The 22,242-nt window shown below is 49.8% G+C and overlaps 2 protein-coding genes and 1 pseudogene across 2 annotated transcripts; 2 read left to right on the plus strand and 1 right to left on the minus strand.

The window, feature by feature from the left end:
* Positions 2,837 to 3,851, plus strand: VMO1 (vitelline membrane outer layer 1 homolog). The gene is made up of 3 exons (NM_001244728.1): positions 2,837 to 3,051; positions 3,142 to 3,257; positions 3,487 to 3,851. Exons 1-3 carry the CDS (start codon positions 2,863 to 2,865, stop codon positions 3,782 to 3,784), a joined length of 603 nt encoding a protein of 200 aa, NP_001231657.1. The 5' UTR covers positions 2,837 to 2,862; the 3' UTR covers positions 3,785 to 3,851.
* On the minus strand, positions 4,596 to 11,785 carry TM4SF5 (transmembrane 4 L six family member 5). Its single transcript, XM_003131911.6, has 5 exons — positions 11,442 to 11,785; positions 6,383 to 6,463; positions 5,592 to 5,728; positions 5,146 to 5,326; positions 4,596 to 5,067 (listed from the first exon to the last, which is right to left on the minus strand). The coding sequence occupies exons 1-5, from the start codon at positions 11,613 to 11,615 to the stop codon at positions 5,053 to 5,055; spliced, it is 588 nt and encodes a 195-aa protein (XP_003131959.3). The 5' UTR covers positions 11,616 to 11,785; the 3' UTR covers positions 4,596 to 5,052.
* Positions 15,266 to 16,155, plus strand: LOC106505507 (annotated as a pseudogene).

Consider the following 22,242-nt stretch of genomic DNA (forward strand, 5'->3'; position numbering starts at 1 on the left):
CAAAGTGTTAATAATTAATCTAGTAAGGCCCCCTCCCCTGTGCCCTTTGCCCCAAAGGGCAGCATCTGAGGGGTGAGGGACTGGATGAAGAGGATTTGGGGTATTTAGTAGCAGTGACACGTCTCTACATTTCCCTTCCCTGAATGGCCAGGTTGTAGTGAGACGCAGCCTGGGTATTGTGAAGAGAGGCTGAAGTCAGAACCAGTTCCCCCAATGAGCAATGGTGTGAGCCCTAGGTTGACTCTGTGCTTGAATTCCCTCCACAGTAAATTGAAGGTAATAATAGGTTATTTTGCAAACTTCATGTGAGGATTAAATGCTATTATACGTGCAAACCTTGTAAATGGAAAAGCTTACCACAATTGCTCCATAAATCTTATCTATTAAGTTCAAGCATGGGGCACCTGGGATCCACGGAACACCCACTTCTAAGTTCTCTATCCTATCCCCATGGAATCTTAACTTGATCTGGATGCATGATGTCTTAATCATATACTTTAGGCTGTCTCCTTTTTTTTTTTAATTAAAAAAAATTCTTTTTTGTCTTTTTAGGGCTGCATCTGAGGCATATGGAAGTTCCCAGACCGGCCTACACCACAGCCACAGCAAGGCCAGATCAGAGCCGGGTCTGTGACCTACACCACAGCTCACAGCACTGCTAGATCTGTAACCCACTGAGGGAGGCCAGGGATCGAACCCAAGTCCTCATGGATACTAGTCAGGTTCCTTACTATAGAGCCACAATGGAAACTCCTAGGCTGTCTCCTTTTACATCTTTGAGATTTAATTTTTTTTAAACCTCCAGGTTGATGCCTGAATCATTCATCAAACCAATTTTTATTAACTACTTCCGCATGCCAGGCCTTGTACTAGGCTCCAAGAAGACAAATGTGCCTTCCCAGAGGTCAAGGTCCATTGGGAAATTTACCATCAGTCTGCCCTACTGGAATGTGAGCTCTGATGAAGAAAAGGGCCCTTCTTTTTTTTTTTTTTTTTTTTTTTTTTGTCTTTTTGCTATCTCTTGGGCCGCTCCCGGGGCATATGGAGGTTCCCAGGCTAGGGGTTGAATCGGAGCTGCAGCCACCGGCCTACACCAGAGCCACAGCAACGCGGGATCCGAGCCGCGTCTGCAACCTACACCACAGCTCACGGCAACGCTGGATCGTCAACCCACTGAGTAAGGGCAGGGACCGAACCCGCAACCTCATGGTTCCTAGTCGGATTTGTTAACCACTGTGCCATGATGGGAACTCCCGAAAAGGGGCCCTTCTTGCTACCCTATTTATAGCACTTAGAATATTGCCTGGACCAAAACCCATTATTCCTAAATAAGTATATATGGAATAAACAAAGGAACTTATATGAGGGGCAGGCAAATCAGTGGTGGTACTCTCCATGCAAATTTGAGCCAGTTTGGTTTTTTTTCCCCCCAGATCAGGAGTCCACCTGGTGGTCATAGCGGGAAAAACATTCAGGGGAAGGATAAGGAAGCAAGAGAGGAAACATCTGCTTTCAGCCCCCTGTCCACAAGCTTAGAATTTTCCTGTCTCTGTGCATTTTCTATCTTTTCTTTTCTTTTCTTTTTTGTCTTTTTTAGGGCCACACCCGTGGCATATGGAACCCTCCTCCTGGATGGAGCCCTCCTTCTGGATACTAGTTGGGTTTGTTACCACTAAGCCACAACAGGAACTCCTGTGTACATTTTCTTTTTTTAAAACGTTTTAAAATAAAGTATAGTTGACTTACAATGTTGTGTCAATGCATATATATATTTCTTTTTAGGCCTGTACTTGTGGCATATGGAGGTTTCCAGGCTAGTGGTCAAATCTGAGCTGCAGCTGCCTGCCTACTTCACAGCCACAGCAACAGAGGATCAGAGCCATGTCTACAACCTACACCACAGCTCATGGCAACTCCGGATCCTTAACTCTCTGAGTGAGGCCAGGGATCGAACCTGCATCCTTATGGATCCTCGTTAACCGCTGAGCCACAAAGGGAACTCCCTCAATGTATATTTTCTTTTGAGGGGGAGGGGTGTCCCAGAATCTCAAGGAGTTGGGGCTCCAGTCATTCACAAGATGTTTCCCAGCTGCCACAGGTCATGGATTCTTGCCCTGTCTCACTTTGATGTCCCTCACGTCCTGGAGGTTCCTTGTCTGCTGGGATTCTGGAACCATCACTTCCATCCCTAGCGTGGGTTCCCCATCTCCCAGAGTTGGAATGTTTCCCAGCTTGTTAACTGTGACTTAGGCAAGTCCTTTGCCATTTTGCAGCCCCAGCTCCCTCATCTGCAGGATAGGAAGAATAATTCCCACCTCCTACAATTGTTGTATTGATTAAATAAAACCTGCCTGCAAAACACTACCCATGGAGTTGCCATTGTGGCTCAGCAGGTTAAGAATCCCGCTAGTATCCATGAAGATGCGGGTACGATGCTTGGCCTCACTCAGTGGGTTGAGGATGGGCATTGCTGCAAGTTGTGGCATAGGTTGCAGATGCCACAGGGATCCTGCCGTTACTGTGGCTGTGGCCATAGGCTCCAACTGGACTCCCATATGCCGCAGGTATGGTCCTAAAAATAAAACAAAACCAAGAAAAAAACGCTAGCCACGATTCATGGAGTATACTTTGTAAAGGTTCTGTAGGTTAGTGGTTATTTGAGTCCCTCAGTTCTCGCTGCCCCTCCTCCTCTGGCGCTAGGAGCTTCCGATTCCCTGAGCAGAGAATCCAGTCGGTAGGCTTCCGGAGCGGATTAGTTTTGGGTGTCACTTAATCCCGGTGGCCCTTCCGCAATCCGAGCCCTTTTAGGAAGAGCGGTGGTATACACCTCTCGAAAGGGCTGGGGCTCACAGAGGCTGCGGGATGAAGCCGGGCACGGGAGCCAAGCTGCTGCTGCTGCTGCTGTGGGCGGCGTGCGGCAAGTGCACCAGAGCAGATGGGCCTAGCGGCTACACGTCGGTCATCGAGGTGACCAACGGGGGCCCCTGGGGCGACTGGGCCTGGCCCGAGATGTGTCCTGACGGATTCTTCGCCAGTGGATTCTCCCTCAAGGTAGGGGCTCAGGCCTAGGTCTCGGAGGGGACCCGAGAGCCGAGGATGGCAGTCTTCTGATTCATCCTCACCTCCCCTCTCGCCGCCCAGGTGGAGCGCCCCCAAGGCATTCCCGGCGACGACACGGCTCTGAACGGGATCCGGCTGCACTGCGCCCGCGGGAATGCCGAGCTCAACACCCACGTGGTGGAGTCCCAGTCTGGCAGGTGGGGGGTAGGGACCGAGGATTCCCCCAGGGTGGGGGGATGCCTCACCCTCCGATACACACACCTCCTCCCAGCAGGCAGGTTCCTTCAGAGCTGTGGGTGATTTAGCCCTGGGAAACAGGTGCAAGTCCTCCCCGCCGCATCTCGGTCGTGGAGCCCCGGGCCTGGGTTGGGCTGGACGTGGGTAGGGGGCGCTCGCGGAGCCAGGGCGTCTCTGCTTCCCCCGCAGGTGGGGCGTGTGGAGTGAGCCACTGTGGTGTCCGGGGGGCGGCTTCCTGGTGGCCTTCTCGCTTCGCGTGGAAGCGCCCGTGACCCCTGGGGACAACACAGCTGCGAACAACGTGCGCTTCCGCTGCTCAGACGGCACGGAGCTGCAGGGGCCCGGCCTGGCCTGGGGAGAGTTTGGGGACTGGAGTGAGCCGTGCCCCAAAGGCGTGTGCGGCTTGCAGACGAAGATCGAGCGGCCCAGAGGCCTCCGCGACGACACCGCTATTAATGACGCACGCTTTTTCTGCTGCCGCAATTGACACCATCGCCGCCCTCTCCCAGCCCCAAGTCTAGTCCCGCCGCCGCTATTAAAACTCCTCTGTCCTGGCTGTGGTCTGGTCTGGGAAACTGCGTCTCCCCGTCTTCCTCCTTTCCTAGCATTGGCCCAGGCTCAGATTCAGGTTTGGTCTCAGGAGTCCATGCCAGGGTACTGAAAGTTACCGACCCACAGTTTAGAAAACAAAGAAACAAACAACAAACAAACAAACACTTAAAAACAATTCTGGGAGCTTCTCTTTTGGCTCACTGTTCATGAAGCAGACTAGTACCCATGAGATTGCGGGTTCCATCCTCGGCCCGGCTCAGTGGGTTAAGGATCCAGGCTGTTGCCATGAGCTGTGGTGCAGGTTGCAGACATGGCTCAGATCCCATATGGCTGTGGCTGTGGTGTAGGCCGGCAGCTGCAGCTTGATTTGACCCCTAGCCTGGGAACCTCCATATGCCGTGAGTGTGACCTAAAACTCAAAAAACAAAACAATACAAAAAAACTCTACCAAATTAGAAGGTGACAATGCTATAATGCTTTAAGGAGTGCATTTCTAGCACATAAGAGGTTTAAAAGACTAATGTGTCTTTTCCATAGTTTTCCTCACCCTCCCGCCCCCAACTCAAACAGATGCTTTTCTGTTTACTGAGTCCTGCTGAGAATCTTTGTCATGGATGCCTTCTCTGCCTAGAAGCCCCCAGCTGTCCACGTGGTTAGCCCACCCACCAGATTTCACCCCAATTTCTTTCTCAAACTGTATCTTATTTAAAAGTCCACCCATGAGTCAGTATCCCATTACTACTGCGTTTTATCTGTTTGTTTGTTTATTGACGCATCCACAGGCATAGGGAAGTTCCCAGGCTAGGGGTCCCACCCATGCCTCCACAGCAACCCAAAACGCTGCAGAGACAACCCAGGATCCTTAATCCGCTGCAGCCACGGGGAACTCCTCTAGTGCCACTTTTAAAAGGTGTCCATCTTCTACTTCTGGAATGTTAAATTCTTTCAGAGCACAGACCTTGCCTGTCTTGTTTACACTGTGTTTCCAGCGCACCAACAGCTCAATAATTATTTATTAAGAAAACAGGCAGGGTGCAAGGGCTCCAAACATGAGAGCCCGGAGCTCCGATGTATCTGAAGGCCATCGGACATTCCCTTTATAGGGCGCAATTAGAGACGTGGAAGAGAGCTGGTAAGAGTTTATTCCAGGGCGGGGGCGGGCCAGGTGGGTATCCAGGAGCAACAGACCAGGTCGGTGGAGTCTCACTGACGGGCGCCCTGCCGGAAAAGAGAAAGTGAGGATGCAGCCAGGGAGCAAACAGGCTTCCTCGGCAACTCCATCCCACACCGTCCCACCTCCTTCCTGCAATCGCCACAGAAGACACCAATGCACGCATTCACCAACTGCACCCCACACAGCAAGATCTCCAGGCACGAGGCGGCCACCAGCAGCGAGAAGAGCGTCACGTTCCAATAGACCACACCAGGGGGCTCCACGCACAAGCTCCACTGGGTGCGGTTGAGCAGGTAAGAGCCTCTGCGGGCGGGGCAGGATCACGTGAGAAACGGAGGCCACGTGCCGCCCCCCGCCCCGCCCCGCCCCTCGCCCCGCCCCGCCCCTCCCGCCCGCGGCTTCCCGCTCCGCGCACGCGCAGAGAGGCATATGCCAAGGGATCGTTTGGCCCACGTGGAGGAAGCTGTGTTGAAGCCGAATCCTGCCGAAGTTTCCCGGTCCAGGTGGGAAAGGCAGGGGGGCAGAGGCAGAGAATGCGGCGAGTGAGCGAATGCAGGCTAAGCCTTACGCGGTCTCTTCGAAGTGGTAACCCCAAGAGCCGTTCATAAAGCATTTGGGTCCAGTTCGGAGCCCGGCTCCCGATACCGAGAGGCAGTAGATGGCACCCAGCATCCCGAACGCCGAGCAGAAGACCGAGCGCAGCATCTGGAGGCAGAATGCCAAGAGAGGTGAGTAGGGACGCCCCCTTCCCATTTCTGCACCTACCTCGCACCCCTTATTACCCAGCTCATCTCCAGTCATGTTAAAAATACATCCTCCCCCCTCCAAAAAAATACATTTCCCTTCAAACCCTGGGGCTTGGAGTCCTGCTAACCCCGAGAGCCAGGGGCCGCAGAGGTTCTTGGGGGTTGTAGTCCGCTCTGGTCAGGCCCCCTGAAGCCTAAGTTGTGTGGGTGCAAGGTAGGGGTGAGGTGGTACCTGGGACACAGGAGAGGAGCTCGTGAAGGTTTGAATTCTGCAGAGGGTCCAGCCAAGGCTTTAGGTGTGATTCTTCAAAGACCAGTTCTAAGGCCAGTGCCTTTTTTTTTTTTTTTTTTGCCTTTTAGGACCCTACCCATGGCACATGGAGGTTCCCAGGCTAGGGGTCAAATTGGAGCTACAGCCTCCGGCCTACACCACAGCCACAGCAATGGCAGATCTGAGCTTTGTCTGCAACCTACACCACAGCTCATGGCAACACCAGATCCTTAACCCACTGAGCAAGGCCAGGGATTGAACCCGCAACCTCACGGTTCCTAGTCAGATTTGTTTCCACTGGGCCATGACAGGAACTCTGTGCCATCCTAATTTGGATCTTACCCTGCAGCGATTTCCACAGCAGCCTGCACCACAACAGCCTTTGCCGCCTGCTCGAACAGCGGCGATTCCCGGACACAGTACCTGTGGGAGGAGAGTCAATGTCATAGTGAGTCCCCCAGGCCCCCAACTTGCATCAGGGCTTCCCTTCTCCTCGAATCTGCCTGTGATGCCTCCAGCCCTTTGGACTAGAGGAAGACCTTATCTCTGCTTCTCCTGGAGCTCTGTGGGGCTCTGCCTGAAATGTATCTTTGTGTGCCTCCTTATCTCTGTCTAGATCGTAGCCTCCAGGAGAGTAGGGCCTAATATCATTATATCCCCCAGAAATCGTATAGCAGGTGCCTGACTGAATAAGAGTTAGGAGGCTCACTTCACCCTCCATGAAATGATTCATCTCTCTGGATCTCAGTTTTGTCTTCTGTAAAATGGGCCTCCATACTTCTCAGGGCTGTTCTCTGGATATGCTGAAGTGACAGGTTGACTTGATATCAAGACTGGCTCAGAGTAAATGGTCAAAAACTATAAAGTCCCTTGGGAGCAGGAGAGAAGAGAGGTGTTGGAGTGTCTGGCGAAGTAAGATCATGGTGCAAGGTGGAGGAGCTTGTTTGTGAAGAGTCTGATGGGGAGAGTAGGAAACCCCAAGAATACAATCCCGGTCCTCTCCCTGTGGCCTTGCGCACAGAGCCCATCCCCCTCCTAGGGCATCAGCTGTTCCCTGTAATAGTCGCCTCCTTAATTGATGCCCTGGAATTAAAATCTCATTGCCTGAAGGGTATGTTCTTTGGAATGTCTTGGTTTTATCTCACGTTCAGCCAGCCTCCTACTGACATCACAATTTATTCCCCCCAATTCATCTCCCTTTGATCCTCTTGTCTCCATCAGTGGAAATATCCTCCAGGTCACCCATGCCTGAACTTGAATTTTCCACTCCCAGCCAGACCTCAAGTCCTCGTGACTTTTCCTTCAGTGGCTCTTGAATCTGCCAGTCCTTTCTTCTTCCCACAGTCAAGCCCCAGTCACCTCCCACGAGAAGGATCTGCTCAACCTCCCTCTAGTTTTCCGTATCTCTTGCACTGTGCCAGCTCCATCCTACATTGCTACCACCAGATTAAATTTAGCTTTCACCCGATTCTTTCCCTGATCCAGTCCTTTAGGGGCTTCTCAACGAGTAGCCCACCAAGACTGAACTCTAGGAAGAGTTCGAGGCTCCTCACTTTGGCTCTAGCCTTAACTTGCACCAGACCAGGCTCTTTGTCTCTCTCCCACCTCTGGAATTCCATAGCTGTCTGGGGCTTTGCCTCCCTGTCTGCCTTGTCTGGCTCACCCCAACAAGGCAGCGATTTAGTCTTCTCCGAGGGAGGGGCTGAGAGTTTGCGTTCTGTTTTATCTCCCTCAGCAAACTACAGAAACACCTGCAGAAATGAATGAACTTTCCATCAGACCCTCCTCCCTCTTCCATGTCTCAGGGCAGGTCTAGGGCCAGTGCTGGCCCCATTGCCTTGCCTCTCTGCTTGCATCACTTACTCAGAAGCGCCAGGATTCAGAGACACATGGAATTTGGATTTACCAATTTTGAATGGCCGATGTGCCATATTTACTTTGCTAGCCAAAATGTTGGTTTCCTTTTGTTGTTTGAGCTCCTCTGTCTTGCTCTCTGCTGTCTCCCCACTTCACGGAAAAGAGAAGGGTAATTATAAAACAGGAGGAGTTCCTGTTGTGGCTTATTGGTAGCCAACCCAACTAGTATCCATGAGGACTTGGGTTCAAGCCCTGGCCCCACTCAGTGGGTTTAGGATCTGGCGTTGCCGTGAGCTGTGATATAGGTTGTAGATGCAGCTCAGATCCTGCATCCCTGTGGCTGTGGTGTAGGCCGGCAGCTGCAGCTCCGATATGACCCCTAGCCTGGGAACTTCCATATGCCAAGGGTGCGGCCCTTAAAAAAAATGAAATAAAACAAAAACCAGGAGGAAACACTGAGTTTACAGCTTGAATCTCTTTACTTTTCTCCATATCCCTGGCTACTGGCCTCATCCACGCCACTGTCATCTCCCCTGGACAACCGCAGGAATCTCAGTTGTGTCCTTCTGCACCACTGCTGATGTCCTCCTGTGCACACTGCATCTGCACCCAGCAGCCAGAGAATCCTCTTTATTTTATTTTATTTTTTTCATTTTTTAGGGCCACATCTGCAGCATGTGGAAGTTCCCAGGCTAGGGGTTGAATCACAGCTACAGCTGCTGGCCTACACCACAGCCACAGCGATGCCAGATCTGCCAGATCCGCCAGATCCGAGCTGTGTCTGCAACCTACACCCCAGCTCACAGCAATGCCGGATCCTTAACTCACTGAGCGAGTCCAGGAATCGAACCTGCGTCCTCATGGATACAGGTTGGGTTTGTTACTGCTGACCCAAGGTGGGAACTCTCATTGGGATCTTCTTAGACCCAACGGGATGTGGAGCAACTAGAACTCTCATACTTGGCTGATGGGAACATGATTGGTCTATGCACTTCAGACACCTCTGCTAATATCTGTTAATGCCAAACATTTACATACTTTAAGAATCAGCAGTTTTACTCCTAGGTATACATCCAAAAGAAATGCAAACATACGTTCCCCTAACGACATTTGCAGGAACGTTTATAGAACATTATCTGGACAAAACCCAACAGATGTCCAACAGTAATAGGATGTTCAAATAAATTGTGGTGCTAGTCACACAGTGGGATGCATAAGAAATAACAAACTAGGAGTTTCCATCGTGGCCCAGCGGAAACAAATCTGACCAGCATCCGTGAGGACACAGGTTTGATCCCTGGCCTTTGCTCAGTGGGTTAAGGATCCTGTGTTGCTGTGAGCTGTGGCAAAGGTTGAAGATTCAGCTTGGGTTTGACATTGCTGTGGCTCTGGTGTAGGCCGGCAGCTACAGCTCCGATGAGACCCCTGGCCTGGGAACCTCCATATGCCTTGAGTGTGGCCCTAAAAAAAAGAAAAAAAGACAAAAAAAAAAAAAAAAAAGAAAAACTACAACAACATGTAATACTGTGTATGAACCTTACAAACATTACATTGAGCTCAAGAAGCCAGAGCAAAAGTGCTCACTCTGTATGATTCCATTTATATAAAGTGCTAAAGAGGCAAACCTAACCTAGGGGTGGAAGTCAGGGGTCCTTGTCGGTGTGGGGTAGGGCCTGGTGGGAGGCATGTCTGGAATTCTAGTAAGGCCCTGTACCTTGATCTGCATGCCCAGCACCCGGGTGTGTTCCCTTTGTAAAAATTTACTGAGCTGTGTATTAAGAATCTGGGCACTTGTTTGAATGACTCAAATAAAAAGCTCCCAGAAAAGTTGAAAAATTTCCAAAAAAAGGTAAAAAGTCCTTCAAGGGTTGTCTGTGGACTTAGAATAAAGTTCGAATTCCTCACGGTGCCTTTCAAGGGTGTACATGCTCTGGCTCTGCCCGCCTCAGATCTCACCTCATCAAACCCCAGCCGCACTGGCCGCCGGTCCTGTCCTCCGACGCGAGGGCCTCTTCCTGCCCGAGGCTTTGTACTTGCCTGTCTGCAATGCTGATTCTTTCTTTCCGTCTTTTGGGTCTCAGTTCAGAAATCAAGGCCTTCCTTGAAAATGCCTCCCACCTGCCCGAGGAGCTTTTTATGACGGCATCCTGGCTCTGTTTCCTTGATGGTTTCTACTTTTATCTGAAATCATCTCGCTCCTTTATCTACCTTGTTCCCTATTAATCGAGGGCCTGTTACGTGCAAGGCACTGGCCTAGGCGCCTGGCACAGAGCAGCCAACGAAGCAGGCAGCGCTTCGTCTTGTGGGGCTTGTATTTTCGCTCTCTTGATGCTGCGTGCCCGCCTGGCAGAAGCACCAGCTTCAGGGAGAGTAGGGGCCTGGCCTGTGTCCTTGCACACTTGAGAAAGCCTCCTCCAGAGTGGCTTGGGGCGTGGAGGGGAGGAGGGCCGCTGGGGACGAGCATGTGGGGGGGCCGTGACTCCTGGGGGTCCTCCCAGGAGCAGGCTGGTGAGATGGTGGTGGTGGTTCAGGCTGGAGAAGGGGTCCGATGTGACCCCACGTGAGGGCGCGGGTCTGGGAGGAGTGTGCCGTCTCAGAGAGTTGAGATGGGAGCTACAGAGTGGGGTCCAACAGCCATAAATCCATGCAGGAGGGGGACTGGGGGAAAAGACCCGGACGGGGGTGGGGGTGCTGCGTAAGGAGAAGAGGAAGCCCCACGTAGCTGACCGTGTGTGGCCTGCAGAAGGGGAGGCACCCCTTGAATTTCATGTCATTCTGAGAAGTGGGGACTGTGCTGGAGACAGCTTTTGTCTTCATGCCAGGGAGATGTTAAACTCACTCGGCCTTCCAGAAAATTCCCCTAAATGGGGAGGGGAGTAGGGAATGGGGGTGAGCACATTCAGGAAATCTGCATCTCCCCTTCCCCCGCTTCTCCTGACAGGTCCTGGTCTCCAGGAAACCATGGGGGCCCCTTCTCCACTCTACAGACCCAGGTCCCGAGTTTATCCGTAGCGCCTGGCGCAGAGTGGCCATCCAGAAATGTGGGCTGAGGGTGAAGGGACATGGAGGTGGGGGAGGTGACACTGAGCTGACAGGTAGAATGACTGCTCCGAGACCTCGCTGCCTGGCTCCAGGTACTGTCACTGCGCACACATACCCCCAAGCGCATTATTATCTTGCCCTGATAACCTCCCACACAGCCAGCTGCTCCTTCTGCCTCAGCCCTTGCAGGGAGGTGTCCCCAGTACCTGCTCCGCAGTGAGGACGGGGAAGGGACAGGTAGGACGTACCCCCTGCCCAGGAGGGAGAACTGTTCAGAGCCGTGAGGCTCCTTCTTTCTGGTTCCCGCAGACATTCAGCTCAGGACTCTCAGGCCCTTCTAGAACTTCCCTTATTAAGTGCTCAGCATTTGGGGGCAGACTAGGCAGCCTCCAGGCCCCCACCAAGCCCCTGCCTCCATTTCCCGGCAGCCCAACTTCTCCCTCTCCTGCTCCCTCCTGTTCAGAACCCTGGAGAGCGGCCCACAGCCCCCCAGGCTTCTCACCATCAGACCCCCGCCGATGAAGCCAGCCATGAGCCAGACTTGCAAGCTGAGGTGGTCCTTGGTCCAGGTGGTCTTCGCGTTGGGCACCAGCAGGAGGGCGTTGGCCACGATGCAGACCAGGGAGAGGGGGATGAGGGAGAGCCCCACAAAGCGGGCACACTTTCCCGTGCACATGGCAAGGTGCCTGCGAAGGACAGGCAGCGAGTGAAAGTGAGCCTCAGGTTCCCAGGTCCAGAGGGAAAAAACAAGCCTGGAGCAAAGGTCGCGAGGAGGTGTGGCGGGCCTGGCAGTAGCTGATGATAAGGGACGGAGAGGTGGGGTTGCTGCAGAGACACAAGCCCAGGGGAGGACCTGCAGGGGCAGGGGAGGACCTGGGGGAGCTTGACACACAGAGGAAGTTAGTTGCCTGGGTCAGCCTCTTCCTCATTTTCTGCACATACCTCTCCACTGGCCCTCTGTCGGCTCCCTACCTGCTTTGAGACTTAGCTAAGCCCCTTCACTGTCTTTAAGTCTCAGTTGCCTCATCTGTGTGAAGCGTATAAGTGATGCTACTTGGCTCTTGGGCTGGTGTTGAGGGTTCAATCAGTCAAGGTGAAAAGCATTTTTTTTTCTTTTTTATACTCTAATTAAAAAATTTATTTTTTATCATATGTGTAGTTGTATAATGATCATAACAATCCAGTTTCACAGGATTTCCATCCCACAACCCAAGCACATCCCCCCACCCCCCAAACTGTCTCCTCCGGAGACCGTAAGTTTTTCAATGTCTGTGAATCAGCATCTGTTCTGCAAAGAAGTTCAGTCTGTCCTTTTTTCAGATTCCACATGTCAGTGAAAGCATTTGATGTTGGTGTCTCATTGTATGGCTGACTTCACTGAGCATGATAGTTTCTAGGTCCATCCATGTTGCAAAAAATGCTGGTATTTGGAGTTCCTGTCGTGGCGCAGTGGTTAACGAATCCGACTAGGAGCCATGAGGTTGCGGGTTCGGTCCCTGCCCTTGCTCAGTGGGTTAACGATCCGGCGTTGCCGTGAGCTGTGGTGTAGGTCGCAGACGCGGCTCGGATCCCGCGTTGCTGTGGCTCTGGCGTAGGCCAGTGGCTACAGCTCCGATTGGACCCCTAGCCTGGGAACCTCCATATGCCGCGGAAGCGGCCCAAAGAAATAGCGAAAAGACAAAAAAAATAAAAAAATAAAAAATAAAAAATAAAATGCTGGTATTTTGTTCCTTTTGATGGCTGAGTAATATTCCATTGTGTATATGTACCACATCTTCTTGATCCACTCCTCTGTCGTTGGACATTTAGGTTGTTTCCATGTCTTGGCTATTGCAAAATAGTGCTGCAATGAACACTGGAGTACATGTGTCTTTGTGAGTCGTGGTTTTCCCTGGGTAGATGCCCACGAGTGGGATTGCTGGATCAAATGGTAGTTCTATGTTTAGTTTTCTGAGGAATCTCCATACTGCTTTCCACAGTGGTTGCACCAGTTTACAATCCCACCAACAGTGTACTAGGGTTCCTTTTCCTCCACACCCTCTCCAGCACTTACTGTTTGTAGACTTTTGGATGATGGCCATTCTGGCTGGTGTAAGGTGGTACCTCATCGTGGTTTTGATTTGCATCTCTCTAAGAATGAGTGATGTTGAACATCTTCTCATGTATTTTTTGGCCATCTGTATGTCTTCTTTGGAGAACTGTCTGTTTAGATCTTCTGCCCATTTTTCGAGGGGGTTTTGATTTTTGGTATGGAGCTGCAGAAGGTGTTTATAAATTTTGGAGATGAATCCCTTGTCAGTCGATTCACTTGCAAAGATTTTGTCCCATTCTGTGTGTTGTCTTTTTGTGTTGTCTAGGGTTTCCTTTGCTGTGCAGAAACTTTGAAGTTTGATTAGGTCCCATTTGTTTATTTTTGTTTTTGTCGTCAATACTCTGATAGGCGGATCTGAGAAGATGTTGCTCTCGTTTATGTCAGAGGGTGTTTGGCCTATGTTTTCCTCTAGGAGTTTGATAGTGTCTGGTCTTATACCTAGGTCTTTAATCCATCTGGAGTTTATTTTTTGTGTATGGTGTTGGGGAGTGTTCTACTTGCATTCTTTTCCATGTGGCTGTCCAGTTTTCCCAGCACCACTTATTGAACAAGCCGTCCTTTCTGCATTGCATATTCTTGCCTCCTTTGTCATAGATTAGTTGGCTGTAGGTGCGTGGGTTTAATTCTGGGCTTTCTATCCTGTTCCACTGATCTATATGTCTGTCTTTGTGTCAGTACCATACTGTTTTGATGATTGTTGCTTTGTAGTATAGTCTGAAGTCCGGGAGCCTGATTCCTTCAGCTCCATTTTTTCTTTTTCAGGATGTTTTTGGCTATTATGGGTCTTTTGTGCTTCCAAACAGACTTTAAAATATTTTGTTCCAGTTCTGTGAAAAATGTCCTTGGTAATTTGATAGGGATTGCATTGAATCTGTATATTGCCTTAGGTAGTATAGTCATTTTGATAATATTAACTCTTCCAGTCCACAAGCATGGTATATCTTTCCATCTACTTGTATCATCTTTGATTTCTTTCATCAATCAGTCAAGGTAAAAAGTGGTTTTTTTTTTTTTTTTTCCTTTTCTTTTTTTTTCTTTTTGCCTTTTCTAGGGCTGCTCTCATGGCACATGGAGGTTCCCAGGCTAGGGGTCAAATCGGACCTGTAGCTGCCAGCCTACTCCAGAGCCACAGCAACTTGGGATCCGAGCTGCATCTGCGACCTACACCACAGCTCACAGCAACGCCAAATCCTTAACCCACTGAGTGAGGCCAGGGATCGAACCTGCAACCTCATGGTTCCTAGTCGGAATCGTTAACCACTGAGCCATGACGGGAACTCCTGAAAAAGCGTTTGTAACCAAGGATGCACCAAGCCAATGTACAGTGGCCTCATTGTTTCTATTAGTACCACAGAGTGGGTTCCTCCTAGAAGGAAACTATGAAGATGGTGGGGGACGCTCGTCCTTTGGCTTCTTCTTGTCAAGGTCTGTTTATTGAACCTTCCTCCTGTTAAGGCCACCACCTGTCTCTCCGGATGGGCTCTCGACTGAGGTCTGATTGATTAAAGCGCCCATCTCCCAGCCTTCATGTTTGATTCAGTGATGGCCACTTGATCCAAGCCATTCTCATGAGAACCCATTTCTGGTTTTGTTGTTGGCAATCTAAGGTCAGAGAAGTTGTGTTTTTGCTGTGGTGCTTGCAGTGGCTGGAGGCACATTGTTGCCTGCCTACTGAAGAGTGAAGTCAGTCTAGAAGAAAGAACAATCAAGAGATGGAGAGAGGAGTTCCTGCTATAGTGCAGTGGGTTAAGGATCTGGTATTGTCTCTACAGTGACATGGGTTCAATCCCTGGCCTGGTGCAGTGTGTGAAGGATCCGGTGTTGCTACAGCTGTAGTTTGGATTTGACCCCTAGCCTGGGAACCTCCATATGCTACGGCAGTGGCCCAAGAAATGGCAAAAAGACAAAAAAAAAAAAAAAAAAAAAAAAAAAAAAGGCACATTTTAAATCCTGGTAGTGGGTGCTTGTAAGTGTTGCAGAAATATTCTTGAACTTGTCACCCTGCCTCTTTCTTTTTTTATTTTTTTGCTTTTTAGGGCTGCACCCACGGCATATAGAAGTTCCCAGGCTAGGGGTTGAATTGGAGCTGCAGCTGCCGGCCTGCACCACAGCCACAGCAACACAGGATCCAAGCCGTGTCTGCGACCTACACAACAGCTCATGGTAACACCGGATCCTTAACCCACTGAGTGGGGCCAGGGATTGAACCCACAACCTCATGCTTCCTGGTCCGATTCGGTTCCGCTATGCAGCAATGGGAACTCCATCACCCTGCCTCTTTCTGAGATGCCTCAGACTGCCTGTCATCCCAACAGCCTCCTGTGAGGAGTTTTGTATAGAAGGTTCGCCATGCTTAGCCTTATTTCTTATGGCTATCTGACCAGGTGATCCTAGGATAAACATGGAACTGTTCACTCCCGTTACTCAACCCTCCGTCTCATTTCGTAGTCCCTCCTCCTAGAGGTAGATCGTACCTGCCAGCATACGGACACACTGGAATATGAGCAGAGTGGACAATATCCCAGTTCTGGACCTCGGTCTTAAGAGACACTGCGTGCTGCCACTTGACCTCTTGTGCCACATCATTGCCGTGGAAGAACATGCCCCAGTTAGCCCACGGGTGAAAGAAGGGGGAAGATACAAGGAAGAAGCCCCGAGGTCTTTCCTTGGGGCGGCGTGAGAGCAGAGTAGCACCTGTGGTGGCCGGAGTCATGGCGGGACAGGCATTTAGAAAGTGTCGTCCTCTCTTTGACCGAATATTAGGTGAAAGAAGGGCAGCTGAAACGGTAACCAAAGGAAGCATTGTGCTTCCAGAAAAATCTCAAGGAAAAGTCTTGCAAGCGACATAGTAGCTGTTGGATCAGGCTCTAAAGGAAAGGGTGGAGGGATTCAGCCAGTCGGTGTGAAAGTCGGAGATAAAGGTCTTCTGCCAGATTTTGGAGGCACCAAGGTAGTTCTGGATGACAAGGATTATTTCTTATTTAGAGATGGTGGCATTCTTGGAAAATAGGCAGACTGAAATAAGTCACTGTCGAAATGGCGTCACATGAAGCTGCCCCTTTCCACTGAAGTTCTGAGATCTTTTCATCCTATAAATAATTTCCATGTCTGTCTTTTATAATAAGCTAATGCTATCCAAACTGATGACATCCAGTGTTTCCAAAATTTAGTTTCACTGTACTGATATAGACATTTCCAACTAAAAATATATAAATGAAAAAAAAAAAAAAAAACCAGAAACAAAAAACAAGGAAGAGGCCTTGATCAGATCCCAGCCTACATCCACTGACCTCCAACCAAGCCATACATGTAGGAACGAAATACATGCTTACATGTGTAGGCCACTAAGAGTTCGTGGGATTTTTTTTTTTTTGTTCCACAGCAATAGCTGACTGACACAGACTCCATTATCCAGGTCACAGATGATTGATCCGAGAATGAATACCTGACCCAAAAGGAAGCCAGAGACCTGTGGGTGAGAACTCTGCCCAAGAGAGGTATGTGCCCTCACTGAATGAGGGCTGATCAATGAGCTGGATCCGCATCCTTGGGAAAGTTGACGGCAAGACAACCCAAGAGAGTCATTCGAGGGGAGGGTGGCCCAGAACAGGGAGAAGTATGAAATCTGGGAGTGAGCAAAAGCCACGAGGCAACTGCATCAGTAAATAAACAGAAGCCATAGGAAGAGAATTGTGCAGAGAACATTCAGAAACAGTGCAATACAATAGCCAGGACATGGAAACAACCTAAATGTCCATCGACAGAGGAGTGGATACGGAAGATGTGGTACAGACACACAATGGAATATTACTCAGCCATTAAAAGGAAAGACATAATGGCATTTGCAGCAACATGGATGGGACCTAGAAATTATCATGCTGAGTGAAGTCAGTCGGACAATGAGACACCAACCTCATATGCTATCCCTTACATGTGGAATCTAAAAAAAGGACACAATGAACTCCTTTGCAGAACAGATACTGACTCACAGACTTTGAAAAACTTATGGCTTCCAAGTGAGATAGGTTGGAGGGGTGGGGGGATGTGCTGGGAATTCGGGATGGACATGCTATAAAATTGGGTTGTGATGATCCTTGTACAGCTATAAATGTGATAAAATTCATTGAGAAAACAACAACAACAACAAACCAGTGCAGGAGGAAGAAGCACAAGGGCTGGGGAGTAGAAGAGGAGAACTTAGGTCCGTGGTGAGGCGGACGACAGAGGGTTCTGCTGAGTCACTGGAAGTGCTGTGGAGACGCTGATGCAGCTGTCACGCCCGCTAGCGGGCCTCGTCAGTGCAGGCCTGGGGACGGGATTCGGCTGTCATCCCTGGGGACAGGGAGTGGAGCCATGAGCTGCACGTCTGTCTACAAGTTCATCAGCCCTGAGTCTGAGAGATTCTAAAAAGCTGCATCAAAACAAGGGAAAGGGCTCATCGTCTTGGAGACTGACAGAAAGACACAGAACCCTTGAGAAATATTTACTCTGGGGTTTGGAAGGAATTTTTAGGAAGGGTTTCACTAGAAGTAGGAGCAGAGTGATGTTCCCTTGTGGCACAATGGAAGAAGGATTCAGTGTCACTGTGTCGGTGTGGGTCACTGCTGTGGTGTGGATTCAGTCCCTGGCTCAGGAACTTCCACCACAGGCGAGGCAAAAAAAAAAAAAAAAAAAAAAAAAAAAAAAAAAAGGTAGGAGCAGAGTGCTTTAAGAAACAAAAAGCTGAGATGAAAAGGCACCGAGGTGTGTTGGGGGAGAAAGAATTGCCTGGAAACTCACAATGCACCCAGAGGGAGTTCCCTTTGTGGCTCAGCAGGTGAAGAACTTGATTAGTATTCACGAGGATTTGGGTTCGATTCCTGGCCTCGCTCAGTAAGTTAAGGATCCAGTGTTTCCATGAGCTGTGGTGTAGGTCTCAGACCCGACTCAGATCCCGCATGGCTGTGGCTGTGGTGTAGGTGGGCAGCTGCAGCTCTGAGTTAGCACCTAGCCCAGGAACTTCCATACGCAACAGCTTCGGCCCTAAAAGCAAAAACAAAAACAAAAACAAAATGCACACAGAGAACTAAAGTCCACTTTAGAAGCACTAGAGGGCAGGACCGAAAGTGGGACAAAGTGGGTGAGGGATACAGAAGACAAACTTGAACAAAATGGGTAAAAGATTAGGAGAAGAAACCCGCAATGAAAACAGCTGATGGGGAAACAGAAAGAAAACCAGCTGCTCCTGAAAACAAGAACAGGGCTGGTGGGACTGACGCCGCAGGAGACAAATCTGTGCTGGGAGCGAGCTTCCCGGGTGTCGATCAGATTGAGTAAGCAGGCTGGGGGGCCTAGGTGTCCCAGGTGAGGTGGTAAAAGTGAGCTGAATTTAAAGATACATCTCAGAGTTCCCGTCGTGGTGCAGTGGTTGAGGAATCTGACTAGGAACCATGAGGTTGCGGGTTCGATCCCTGCCCTTGCTCAGTGGGTTAAGGATCCGGTGTTGCCGTGGGCTGTGATGTAGATCGCAGATGTGGCTCCGATCCCGCGTTGCTGTGGCTGTGGTGTAGGCTGGCAGCTACAGCTCCGATTTGACCCCTAGCCTGGGAACCTCCATATGCCGAGGGAGTGGCCTTAGAAAAGGCAAAAAGACAAAAATAAATAAATAATAAGGAAAAAATAAAGGTACATCTTAGCAAAGTCAAAGGCTTCTTTTTTGTTTGTTTTTGGCCTTGCCTGCTGCACACCACCCTAGCGAGACACTTAACCCGCTGAACCACAAGGGAAGTCCTTAAAAGGCTTCTTCAAAACAAAAGTCCGTCTGACCTAGACTTCTCTGCAACACTAAAAGACCAGAAGACAAAGGAGCAATGTCTATAGTGATGACAGCAATAAAAGAAGCTATGACTCAATTACTGTACAAATATACAAGTTGCCTTTTGCGTGTGAAGAGCAACAGAATTGCATTTCTGAGAATGTTTGGGTTTGGAAATACCACTGTATCTCCTTCATCTTCTTTTTTTTTTTTTTTTTTTAATTTTAGGTATTTTAATTCAACAAGAGATGAAGTGAAATTAAAAACTCCAACATGGGGAAAACTAGGCACAACTGTAAATAATTTTTATAAATCCAGTTGGGAAACTATGTTTCAAAAAAATCCTTTTAAAGAGAAAATATATAGTGTAAGTTCTAAAAATTATTTTAACAGTCGTTTATTGCCTGTCATGACCAGAGTCCATGTTTTTATTGGTTTTGGGGGGTTTTCTTTGAATTTTTTTGGTCTTTTTAGGGCCACACCCGAGGCACTCAGAGGTTCCCAGGCAAGAGGTGGAACTGGAGCTGTAGCTGCTGGCCTACACCACAGCCACAGCAACTTGGGATCTGAGCCGCATCTGCGACCTTTACCACAGCTCATGACAATGCTGGATCCTTAACCCACTGAGCAAGGCCAAGGATCGAAGCCGTGTCCTCATGGATACTAGTCGGGTTTGTTATCACTGAGCCACGACAGGAACTCCCAGGGTCCATTTTAAGGAACTATATCAGGTCACAGAAACTCAGCTCTTCTGAAACGAAAAAGGGGTCTGGCAGTCAGAACATCCAAAGGCGGAACCAACTTTCATGCCTGATGCATGAAAGAAATAATTGATCAAAGCTGGACTTCATTGAAATTGAAAACATCTGCTTCATAAAAGACACTGTCAAGAAAATAAGACAAGTCACAGACGGAGAGAAAAATAATTGCAAAAGACCTATCTGTTGAAGGATTGTTATTCAAAACATACAAAGAATCGTGGTACCTCCAGACAATAGACTGTTCCTCAGTACTGAGAGACATGAGCTTGCCGAGCTCTCGATTAACTTCCAGCATTGTCACTGCCCCGGCATCGATGCCTGGCCTGGGAGCTTTTGCATGCCCTGGATTTGCCGCCCGCTCCCCCCGCCCCCCACCAAAAAAACCCCAGCTATATGACCTTCTGGAAAAGGCAAAACTCTGGAGACAGTAAAAAGGTCAGTGGGTTGACAGAGGTTCAGGGACAGGGAGGGGAGAGCAGGCAGAGCTCGGGGTTTTTAGGACAGTGAAGTTTTCTGCATGATTCTGTAATGATGGATTCGTGTCATTATATGTTTGTCAAAACCCATAGATGGTACAACACCAAGAGTGAACCCTGTGTAGACTGTGGACTTTGGGTAGTTAGGATACGTCAGTGTAGGCATTGTAACCAGTGTACCCCTCTGTGGGGGCCTGTCGATAGTGGGGGAGACCCCGCATGCGTGGGGCAGTGGGGACATGGGACTTCCTGTACTTTCTGTTCGCTTTTGCTGCTCTGTGACCCTAAAACAGCTCTAAAAATAAGACCTTTTTTTTTTTTTTTTTTTGCTTTTTAGGGCCATACCCTTGGCATATGGAGCTTCCCAGGCTAGGGAATCACATTGGAGCTACAGCCTCTGGCCTGCACCACAGCCATAGCAACACAGGATCCAAGCTGCACCTGCAACCTACACCACAGCTGGCGGCAACGCCGGATCCTTAACCCACTGAACAAGGCCAGGGATTGAACCCGCATCCTCATGGATACCAGTGAGGTTTGTTTCCGCTGCGCCACAATGGGAACTCCCCCGAAAAACATTTTAAATCAAGGATGTGAGGTGATGGGTGTTAACTTCCAGTTGTAATCATTTTGCAACACGTACATGTGTATATCAAATCATTATGTTGTACACTCAAAATCTACGCAGTGTTGGAGTTTCTCGTGGTGCAGAGGGTAAAGCATCCAGTGTTGTCACTGCAGCAGCTTGGGTCACTGCTGTGGCACAAGTTTGATTCCTGGAACTTCTGTGTGCGTGCCATAGGTAAGACAAAAAAAAAAAAGTTCGGGAGTTCCCAGCGTGGCTCTGCGATTAATGGACCTGACTAGGATCCATGAAGATGTGGGTTTGATCCCCGGCCTCACTCAGTGGGTAAAGGGTTGCTGTGGCTGTGGTGTAGGCCGGTAGCTGCAGCTCTAATTTGACCCCCTAGCCTGGGGCCCTAAGAAAACACAACAAAACAAAAAAAGCTTCAACTGACAACCAGAGACTTTTTAGAAGGGAAATATTCCTCAGATGGTGAAGAGTGTTTGAATCCATATTTTGCAGTAGACACCCTGCAAATATAGCCCTTCAGTATTTCCCTTCCTTCTCAGAGCCGAAAGCCCCAGAGCCCAAGCCTGCTGCCCCTGCTTCGCCCTCCGCTATATGTTTGTGCTGAGTAGACACAGAGATGCCAGCAAAAAATGCATGCTGCTCTCATGTTTACACGACCCCGGAAGTTTTGGGGAATAGATTCTGTAAGCAGGAAGAGGTGGCGTTTCCTGAGAAAAGGCCTCAGCTCTGCAGGGATTAGGGAGGAGGGGGGAAGAGGCGGCGAGCTGGGAAGGAAGAGCCGTCCGTGAACCCTCTGCCAGCGAGACCCAGTCCTGGGTGCGGCGCAAGGACAAGGTCGCTGGAGCAGGTGCGCCACGCCTGGGGTCTCTCTCTCCAGGGGAAGATGATCTAACTGTGGCTGTGAACATTGCTTAGCTCCTTGTAACGGGAGGCTAGCAAGGCGGGCTCCTGAGCAGGGGAGGGTCACTTCCTGGTCAGTGTCACTAAGAGGCATCAGTCACCACATCCGCGTCAAGGAAGCGATGGGGCAGCCCAGCTGGGAACACGTGGTGCTCTGTCCCCTCCGGAGGTCCCCTCCATGGGTCTCCAGAGGGTCGTTAGAGACATTCTGTGGGCCCATGAGAGGGGGCTTTTCCGTGGTCCCCCTTTCCCTTGAGCTAACCTGGGCCATGTGTTCATTTGCCACGGCTGCCATCACCAAGTGCGGTGGACGGTGGACGGGGTGACTTAGCGGTATTTATTTCCCACAGTTCTGGAGGCTGGAGGTCTGAGATCAAGGTATAGGATTGGCCTCTTCTGAGGCCCCTTTCTTCGGCTTGTAGATATGGTGGCCATCTCCCTGTGTCAACACATGATCTTTCTTCTCGATGGCTGTGTCAGAGTCCTCTTTTTATAAGGACATTGGTCATATTAGATTAGAGTCCCGTGTAATGACCTCTTTTTGACTTAATTACCTCTTTAAAGATCCTGTCTGCAATGACAGTCACGTTCTGTGGCTCGGAAGGTTAAGACTTCAGCCTATGATTTTGGGGAAGATAAACAGTTAAACCCTTAACAAGCAGATAAATCTCCCTCCCAACCACAG

The sequence above is a fragment of the Sus scrofa genome, chromosome 12 (genome assembly GCF_000003025.6).
Source record: "Sus scrofa isolate TJ Tabasco breed Duroc chromosome 12, Sscrofa11.1, whole genome shotgun sequence".
NCBI classification, from domain to species: Eukaryota; Metazoa; Chordata; class Mammalia; order Artiodactyla; family Suidae; genus Sus; species Sus scrofa.

What these genes read in the sequence shown, in the direction of transcription:
- VMO1 (NM_001244728.1), top strand. Translation starts at nt 2,863, where the DNA reads ATGAAGCCGGGCACGGGAGCCAAGCTGCTGCTGCTGCTGCTGTGGGCG. An exon ending in CCAGTGGATTCTCCCTCAAG is followed by an intron (nt 3,052 to 3,141) that starts GTAGGGGCTCAG and finishes CTCGCCGCCCAG; the next exon opens with GTGGAGCGCCCCCAAGGCAT. An exon ending in GTGGAGTCCCAGTCTGGCAG is followed by an intron (nt 3,258 to 3,486) that starts GTGGGGGGTAGG and finishes CTTCCCCCGCAG; the next exon opens with GTGGGGCGTGTGGAGTGAGC.
- TM4SF5 (XM_003131911.6), bottom strand. Translation starts at nt 11,615, where the DNA reads ATGTGCACGGGAAAGTGTGCCCGCTTTGTGGGGCTCTCCCTCATCCCC. An exon ending in TCATCGGCGGGGGTCTGATG is followed by an intron (nt 6,464 to 11,441) that starts GTGAGAAGCCTG and finishes CTCCTCCCACAG; the next exon opens with GTACTGTGTCCGGGAATCGC. An exon ending in GCTGTGGAAATCGCTGCAGG is followed by an intron (nt 5,729 to 6,382) that starts GTAAGATCCAAA and finishes TTCTGCCTCCAG; the next exon opens with ATGCTGCGCTCGGTCTTCTG.